Consider the following 9,867-nt stretch of genomic DNA (forward strand, 5'->3'; position numbering starts at 1 on the left):
TTAAACAAGGCCTGATTACAGTGCCTTTGTTGCTACTTTAACCACATCACAAGAAGACTCACCTCAGTTTCCAAACCTTACATCACCCTTTTTAAGCCAATATCTGATCTTCTGACATGTCGCGGAAGCACCGACATGCTCCAACCTTATTTTAGTGCATAATATAAAATAGATGACCCTCTATTTGGAAAATCGGTTTCTTGGAGTTACATCATGACTCTGGGGCACATCGTCAGACACTCACGCAACAGCGCTCAGTGTTAGGGAGGACTGAAACAAATGAAGTGCTGAGCTTTGTGCGCTCAGCAGTCCAATGTCACCTCTGTGAATAAGAAATAAAGATATCCTCTACATGGCCGTCTCTTCTTCCGATTCCCTCTGTCTGATTTCCTTGCTTTTGATAGCCGCCCCCCCCTTTTTTCTCTTCTATTCGTCCTCTGTAGGGAAATTAACATGAGTTTTTAGGACTCCAAGGATTAGAAGAGCTGGGGAGTTAACTCTGAGCTCAACATCAAGCCCCAAAACTGAACCCAGACTTCATAAAACTTTGCAAATACAAAGAAAATCCTCAGCACCAGCTTCCCCGCACACTTGTCAGTTAAATCCTTTTGTGTGTACACATGTGGAAAGATCAATGACAGCTCGGTAATTAACTGCGTGTACCTGAGCTGATAACCTCCTGAGAGATGCAGGGTGCCTTCTCTCACAGAAGGTGATAGGCAGACTCACGCTGACGGGGGGATGTTTTAGGGTGAGAGGAGTGAGTCGTCCGCTTTAAGACAGAAGAGGCACTTTGCAGAAGTCCAGGGTGACGTGGCAACCTCCTCTCATTGCATTAAGTTTATTGATCTCCTCTGCATCTTATGTCTGCTTTTCCTCCTTGTCCCTTTGTCTGTTTTCTCCCACGTCCACATCAACCCGGGGCCTTCCACTTTCCTTATCTCCATTAGCGCTTATGTTTCACTCTTCTTCTCGTTTTCCCATCCTTTGCCCACCTCCTCTTGTCCTCCTTATCTGACAGGCTGTCACTCTCTTTCAGCGTGCTGCAGAAACAATGGAGTTTATCTATTCTTCTTTTCATTCCCCCGTTCTGATGAACACTGCGGCTGGATTATAGCTGCGTAGGGGACAGGTGAGAGTGGAGCTTCTGATTCATAGAAATATAACAACCATCATTTAGCTCGTCTTTATTCTCCCCTTTCTCTTCCATCTCCAGCTAAATCTGTCCCCTTGTCTCTCTCTCTTTCAGGCTCTCCCTCCAATTAAACCTTTGCATGGAGTGCGGCCGAGCAGGTGTTTCACAGTTCCTGGCAGCTCTGGCGCTCTATCTTTGGATGACGAGGTTTGAACAATGGGATTGGGATGAATAGGTTTGGCTACATCTAATGACTCATTAACACACGTTGTAAACAATTCCAGAGGAGGAAAAAAAATAAGCACACACAGAGCGGCAGATGGGAAGGGCAGCATGGGCACCAGCAATTTGTTGCAATGAGACAAGAGGGAGGAAGTGACTCTTCTTTTTTTGAGTGTATATCACATCCCTGTGCCAGTTTACGAGTGAGTGATGGTGTCTGGATGATGTATAGGCCATTCATTTGTGTTTATGAAGTCAAATGTAAGGAAATGCTACTTGGATAAAACTCACAGATGGAGCGATGATGGCCAAGACAACACTGTGTTATTATCTTTTAAAGTCCAACTGTCTACTCCGGTATACATACGTGCCCGGTCAGTCACTTTTTTCTCCGTTTCCTTTTGGAGAACAAAAACATTTGGAAATAAAATAAATGTGTATGTCATATCTTTTGTTTTCACAATTGCTCACACCCCAGTTTTGCCTTTGTATGCAAATCAGTCACACTGAGCCAGACAGCAACCTGCTGCACAACACAAGGACTAAACACCTTGAATAACTAATGTTAGCTTTTCTGCTCAAGTCTTTTTCTTATCTAACTATTAAACAAGAACACACGTGTGGCTTCTTTAAGGATATAAACTGAAACAAACATCTTATGGCAAAAGGTGCTCCATTAAAGTCAGTTTGTAGGATGTATTGCCAATTAGCTGGTCAGTTGGTGGAACTTGAGAAGTAAACAAACTTGCAAAATTCACTAGATGTGAGTATTTTGTGTCCTACGGTGGAGCAAAGACACTCGGAAAGTCTGCAGGCTGCTGTCAATCAAACACATCCATTCCCTCTAACCAGCTGAGATAAAAAGCAGCATTTCTGTCTGTTAACAAATCATTTATGATGCACGGACAATATTTAAACGACAAGAAAAGGATGTCTTGACGGCTTTAGTGCATATTATTAGATATTATACTAAAAACACAATATACGATATATACGATGTTCTATTTTCCCATAAAACATTTAACAGTGCAGGCTTTTGAGGAAGCAAGACGATAAAAGTGTCCAAAATGCATCATTTGCCTGAAGAATAAAGATTACGGTTGTGTAATAGCGGCACTCGGTGAAGAACTACAGTATAAACCAGAGCTGCCTGCAGCAAGGATTGCTGCTGCTTGAGAAACGTGCCAAGCTCTTCTCAGCTAGTGGGTTCAGACACATCTGAGAGAAAAGTCCCGGTGCTGCAACCTACAGGCTTATGCGGCCACCTTCAGCAAAATCCCTTATTTTCTAGCCTTTTAGCTTAAATATCTGCCTGTGGGGAGCCAAAACTGCCTCTTCTGACAACAAAAAACTTTCATCTGTGGTTAACAGGCTTGGGGAATCCAAAAAGTACTGTGCCACCACCCGAAAAAAAATAAATAAATGATTAAATAAATATTAACTGTGGATGAGCCTCATCTCTTTTTCCACACTTTTGTCTGTGCTGTGCTCAGCAGGCATAGAAGAAAAGTGAAAACCTGACATCTAAAACTTTTACTGACCTTTTGGACATGTATATGTGTTTGTATCAGGTAGACAGGAACTGCAGCTTCTATTTGAACCTTTATGGATTCATTCTTAGTTTAAAAGAACTTGTTAACTTATTTAATTCCACGCTAATCAATATATCTATGAGTGCAACGTGAGAGTACCTTTACAAATTTAACAGTATGATCTTTCTGTGTAAAACATTTTAGTCAGCAGTATTTGTGCTCTAGACAAAACCTACTCACAGGCTTACTGCATAAAAAATACACAGAGCAGTAATTCTCAACCCTGTGATCAAGTAGACAGACACAAGAACAAAGTATTCAAAACAAAAGAAAAAAAGCAGAAAAAAAAGATAATGGGAGTAGGCAGGGTGGCACAGCAATAGATCCAAAGCCGGAGTAGCTGACCAAAACAATCAAAGGTCTCATCTTTTCTCCCAGCTCATTCGCAACTTGACATTTTCGGCTGGAGTGCAACAGCGTGAGAATGCAAGCTGTGAGAGAGGAACAGAACCGCGCTTTAAGGTTTCAATTAGGAAGTTTAATTAACAACACTGGAAGAGCTCTTTGAAGCTGAGGTTGACTGAGGCTCCCCCTGCTGAGACATGTCATCATCAGTCCTGGAAGGCAGAAGACTTAATTGTTGTGCGTTTGAGAGCTCACAGGGCCACACAGCACACAGCTGTGTGAATAGAGCCTACTGTATACAGTACGTGTGCACTGTGAGGCCGACACTGTCAAAAACTCAAATTGATTTTAGTCCCTTTGTGAATTCGGGCAAAACTCAAGAGAAAAAGTAGTGGATATATAAGTGGACAGAACAGAAGTACAGTAGAAAAGAGAAGGAAGAAACTTATTTTCTCATCTACAAATTTAACAGAATTCAGCTTTGCTAATTTCTGTGGCTTTATGCTCTTTTAATGTAGGGCAGAATAGATCAAATACATTTCTGAATGAATACACCGAGTCCTCTGCAAATGCCTTTTCCTCTTTTCTGTCTTCCCCACCTGAGAATATTTCCTCCAGATTGGCACAGCGAGAATACATTTAGTCTGTTCCACTCAGAGAAGGACACCAACAAAAGGGAAGCACCCGACCGTTTTCTTAATCCAATAAGACAGGACATTCAAAACAAAACAAAATCCTTGTCCTCTTCGCTCACTCCGTGGCGTTGCCTGGATCACAGCAATTTCCCAGCTTCTATTATATGAGGGATTCTAACCGGGGCAGGAGCGCGCGTTTCCATCCTTCTTGTTTTGTTTTCTCGAGAAGCAGAGGTACGTGATGCACAAGCAGAGCTACTGTTTCAAAATTAGAAGCACCTTAAACTGCCAAGAACATTTGTTTATGTATGAGTTACTATATGCATATGCCGCATTGACATGGATGCAGGCACACCTAATTTTCCTGAGCCCACATACATGTTTTGAAGTGTCTGGAGCCTTGCTCTCATACATTGTCAGAGCTTGTTTCCATTTCCAGTAGTTCGTATCTGCTGCAGTGCAGGACAGGCATCTCTGGTGCTCATATCCCATAGGGGATGTGAACTCCTCTGCTGACTATTTTTTTTATTTTTTTTCCCCTGGAAGAAAAATCTAAGTTTACAGAGCTGCAACTCAGCTAAACTAGAACAATTCCTTCACCCCTAACTTTCCTTTCAGTGGAGCAGGCGACACACGTGAATTTACTGTGGGGAACAGGTGGAGGTGGAGCAGGGATGAGTTTAATCCTCATCACATAACGACTGTTTCACCACATCTACCGTCAGGCAGAATACAGACTCTCTGCAGCAGGTTTGAAAAAGAATCAAAGCTATTTAAATCAGTATCAGAATACATTATTAATCCCTGAGGAAATTATGTAATAAAGGTGTACATACACCTGACTGGCACTGTGAAACAATCCATCACAATATTAAGTATGCCTGAAATTCTTGCTGTTAGTCTTTTTGTTCCAAACTTTGATGCATGCATGCAAAAAACTTGTCATGATAGATGGTAAAGGTAGCCCTTTACAAGAGTGGTACAAAGTGGGCAATACCATTGTAACAAATAGGTAGCTTCATGGTAACATCAGCATAAGTAAGTCAATAACTTTGGTTATTTGTCAGGATTTAGTGCGCAGAATATGAATAAGGCAAGAAAAACACACTGCAGTAAATACTGAATTATTTAAACATTACAGCTACTTATTGTTAAATCATATTTCTTAAGTTGGAGCAGATTTGTGTTTGCAATAAATGGGGGTGGGTGGGTGGGATATCAAAGCAGCAGATGGTGCAGATAAAGTTTAATGTTATAATCCTGATACAAAGGAGCAGATTTTAGGGTAAACATATCATGAGGGCTGTAAAAAGACAGAATTCCCTCTTTTCAATATTGTTTTTGTGTTGCTTGTTCACCCATCAGAGCTTCTGCAGCTAGTGTGACTTTGATATGCAGGTGAGTTCGCCAGCCAGCATTGCCTTCATCCAACAGCAGTGATCTTGGAGCCCTAAAAGGCAAGAATGCAGTGAGCTGTATAAACAACACTGATGACTTTTTGCACCTGTCAGCTGGTAGTTTCTCCCACTCTTACTTTCCACTGCGGTCGAGCTCTTAAATGTCTACAGAATTCCTTTCTTCATTGGCAGATTTCATGTCTCTGGTTTTAGTGCCATTAACATCAGGACTGGACAAGTTCAAAACAGTCCAGTTTTTATTGTTGTTTTTCTTTTAGATAGTAAGCAATCGTTTTACATCTTAAGTTCATCAAGCAAAAGGCTCTGCTTGGTTTCAGTTAAAAGGTTAAAGCCACCTTTCTAATATTATAGTGCTAATGTTACACCCTTGAGCCACCAAAACAGCCATCACACTGACACGGGAGGACTGGGTCCTCGAGTGTCTGGCATCAGGCAGCAGTGAATTCTTTGGGTGCTGTGGGGTTCGAGGGTGGAGCCTCTGCTGACCAGAGCAATAGGGAGGTTCAATTCAAAGCTTTGGGTTCTTTCTCTTCTTCTTGTTGATGGTCCTCGCTATCCAACAGTGACAGTTCTTGTCCACAAAAGGCAATGCTCAACAGACTTTCTGAGAGGGCACCTTTGTTCCATGTGTGCACCGCACAGTGCATGGCAGGATCTATAGTCCAAGGATACTTCAACTGAACAGGCACCTGGCATTACCTCGTCAACGGCACAATCAACTTTTGCTCCTGAGGTGAGGGAAGAAATCTAAACTCTGCTGGAGAAAAGGTTCCAATAGTTCCCACTCCAAAGACCCACAGCTACTATTTCATTATTTTGAAAGAGCCCTCTGAGCCATGAGATAACCATGTTAAATAAGTACTTTCAGTTCAGAATGCTAACTGCATGTCAGGGGGTTGGAGTCACCGTGCACAAGGAGCTGGTTAGATTTGAAAGAACCTTATTTTCATTGCAAGTCCTAATTTCATCGAAGCAGTCCTTTTGTGTACTGGATAACGGCATAAAAATATTGTGCTCTCTCATTCGGAGTCTTGCTTGTGGCTCATGGCATCGTCGGCACCCATCATGACAGAGGGCTTCTGGCCCCTGAACTACCTCTATGAGCTATTGATTTGGGAGAATTGGCTCATCCAGCCAGCACTCACGCAGTCCTGCTGATAATAGATTTACAATCGCTGAGGTTCAAACCAAGAGAAATACCATCTTCCTCCCAGTTAGAAAGTTTCTTTCCAGAGTTGAAGTTGGACTCTGTAATTAATAATGCATGGTTATCCCAGTGTGGTCAGGCAGTCCACACTACCTGACCACACTGCTTCTTTTGGAGAGACAAAGTTCCTTTCAACATGAACATGCAGGGCAGGGCTGGGCAAAAACAAATATGTGAATTTTGTTTGGCAGGACGAGGAAAGGTAGTATATCACTCCGTTAGAGCTGAGGCATTTTTACAGCCTCAATCCCACTGCAATTTTTATTTCTGCACCACGATGTAGACCGTGACAATACCCCCATATTCACATATATTCAGTGTTAGGATAAACTGCCCTTTGCCCCACTCTCTCTTTCTCTCTGTCAGCCTATTTAAATATGGTGCTATAAGCTGCTATCCCTAAAGGCGCCTCATAAACTGAGAGTTCTAAACCACTGAATGGATTTCAGCTCCTTCCAGAGAAAGAATGCGGTGCACGGAGAACAGATACAGAAACGATTTGGCCACTGTGGATGTGTTCACCTCCTTTACTCACACAAGTTGTTGCTACAGCTGCTGATTTAGGGCCAAGTCATCCTAATCTATCTGCCTGGGTATCACTGGTTGCAACTGAAAGGGGGCTGGGTGTTATGCATATAACCAATGAGGGAAGGAAACTAGATATAACACAGGTCAGCTCCTTACTGCCTAAGGAGCCTGTGAAGTGCAGTGTAGATTGAGGAGATGAGACTGTGCAGCATCTTTAATACCCCTTAGGGAGGGCGAAGCCTCTTGTGCCAGCAACACTCTCATTGGCCTTGACAGGCACGTTGAAGTTAATTTTTCAGGTCTTGCAAGGATCCAATGCACATACTGATGTGGTATACCTTGTCTCTATCCCTCAGGGAACATTCGTTATGCAGTTGTAGTTTTTTTCTTATTATATATATATATATTTTTTTTTTTACTTGATATTGATTGTCATATTTTCCTATAGTTTCATACAGCAGGTGCCAATAATAGTAATCACATTACTGTGTAACTATATTAATGCAGACAGAAATTAAACCAACTGACACTGTATTCTTTATCCTTTATGGGTTCGACATAACATAACATAACTGCTTCTTGTATCATTAAGGCGTCAGTCTGTGACAGGCCTGAATTATATAAGACCCACCTTCTTGCCATCTAGTTACCAATTAATAGGAAAAACAGTGGCATGAGTATTTTGTTTTTGCCATTTTGCTCACTTATTAAATTGATATGCACTAGCAGTTTTCTCTGTTAATTATAATTAATTATATATATTTTTTGTAAGAAATAGTACAGCTGATTATTTTGAATTCTATTAATCCCCTTTGAGGGGTGAATGATCCATTGCAACTTTTCAAGGGTAGTGCAGCAGCTGCCCTTGGTCATTAAAAAAGTATCAGAAAAATTAACAATTAACATAACGATAGTTTTTGCTATAAATAAAACTATATGTGCCCAGGACACCTGCACAGACCCAGTAGGCTAAACTCAGGCCTGCAAGAACGCTCTGCAGACGGCAGTGCTAGCTGCTGAGTCAGCTGCCCACTGTACTAGCCGAATCAAACGGATACATACGGGTTTGGAGGTTGGTGATGACGGTGCCACTTGTAAGCGGTCCTTTGGTGGCGTAGAGGGCTACAGAGTAGGTGGTGCTTGGCTTGAGGTTGGACAGCTGCAGTTCCTGCTTGTTGCCTTCCACGAGGAAAGTATCAGCCGTTACTAGAAAATGAAAAACAGAACACAGAAAACACATGAATGTTTACTACATTTAAACCATCCTAAAAAGATTGCAGTGTGTATCTCTGAAAATGTTTCCCAACACAGGAAACATCAAAGTTTATAACTCCGCCTTGTGACACCTGGACTATTTTCTCTTCTACATTGTACATAGTAATATTTTAACTTGGAAATATTTCATTTTAATTTTTATTGCACTTTATATTTTTCTGTTCCTAACTGTGTGGCTCCATGGTGTAGTGATTTACACATTACACATTCAGTATTAAGAGAGCTCTTATTTACTTTAATATTATGAAACCATGTAAGACACTGTGCTCAGGCTAAGAAAGATAATAATACAAAAACAATGCCACATTCAGAGGCTCACTGGCAGTATTTGTGGTTGTGGAGTATTAAATTAAGGTGGCAATGATGGAAGGTCATCTACACGATGTTCTGAAGCATCTTATAGATGCAGTTCTGGATATTTTGAACCTTTTTCAGTCTCTCCTTCATCCTTTTATATACAGAAACATCACAAGAGCACTGATGCATTTTAATTAATCTAAAACATTACAGTAGACAAGTATATATTATTCGTAGTCCATGTGATACCATTAATCTCTGATACCACGATGGCTTGGATTTTATTTTATGTGGGTGTTTCCATCAATAAAAACTATTTTGTCATGCAGGACAATGTACAATGAAATATTTAACTATTGACCCTGGTTTAGTACATTAACACTCAAGGGAATTTGTCCACAACTTACATTGCACTTCTCTAAACCTTGGCTGGGGCTGGTTTCCAAATATGTGTCCAGCATATAGATGCTGTCTCCGTATCTGTGATGATCTGGCTGCAATCCAGTCAGTCAGAGTGTAATTTACACTCAGACTCCGACAGCTGAGTAATACAAATTTCTCTGGATAACTCCAGGCGTGGCATACTGCGTGGGGTCATGTGCAAATGAGAAAGATGCTTCCCATTACATTTTCCCCAGCCAGTTTATAAAAATAACAACAGCATGAGATAACACTGGTTGAGTGTTGTATTGACCTATTAGTAAAACAATATCCAATTTCTTGGAAACCTTTTATACCTACACATATCAGCGCTCTAGTTGTGTGCATGTCAAGTGTCTTTAAGCCATATCTGTACCTACTGCTGCTTGGCAGTCATCCACTTGGTTCAGGGAGCACATTATAGACTGGCTCTGAGGGGCCAAGCAATATGGCTATCTTTTACCTGTCTGGATATGGCTGTCAGATGCTGAAGACATGGGCTGCATCAGAAATGCATGCCGCCTAGTAACTGCATTGTTTTTGCCAAGGCTAAGCAGTTTAACCAAGCATAATGAACTGTTCTGAAAGCAAGACAAATGGATCTATATTGCCTCAAAGGACTCATTGCACTGATCTCACTTCTTAATGGGAAAACTGTGATGGTACCTGTCACATCTTCACATGCAACCGATGACTCTCATTGCACTGTATGCTGCCACTACTACAGTACTACTATATGTATGTATATATATGTGTGTGTGTGTGACTCTGTGTGTGTGTGTGTGTGTGTGTG

General features: G+C 41.4%; 1 protein-coding gene across 3 annotated transcripts in view; it reads right to left on the reverse strand.

Moving 5' to 3' along the window:
- tnr (tenascin R (restrictin, janusin)) overlaps positions 1-9,867 on the reverse strand; it is a 198,196-nt gene that overhangs the window by 23,032 nt on the left and 165,297 nt on the right. For all 3 annotated transcript variants that reach the window (XM_014332926.2, XM_014332928.2, XM_014332924.2), the window contains one exon: positions 8,145-8,288. In XM_014332926.2, coding sequence (XP_014188412.1) covers positions 8,145-8,288 — 144 coding nt within the window. The remainder of the gene's footprint in view (positions 1-8,144; positions 8,289-9,867) is intronic.

Source organism: Haplochromis burtoni, unplaced genomic scaffold (genome assembly GCF_018398535.1).
Source record: "Haplochromis burtoni strain Fernald_Lab_line unplaced genomic scaffold, NCSU_Asbu1 Contig_3, whole genome shotgun sequence".
NCBI classification, from domain to species: domain Eukaryota; kingdom Metazoa; phylum Chordata; class Actinopteri; order Cichliformes; family Cichlidae; genus Haplochromis; species Haplochromis burtoni.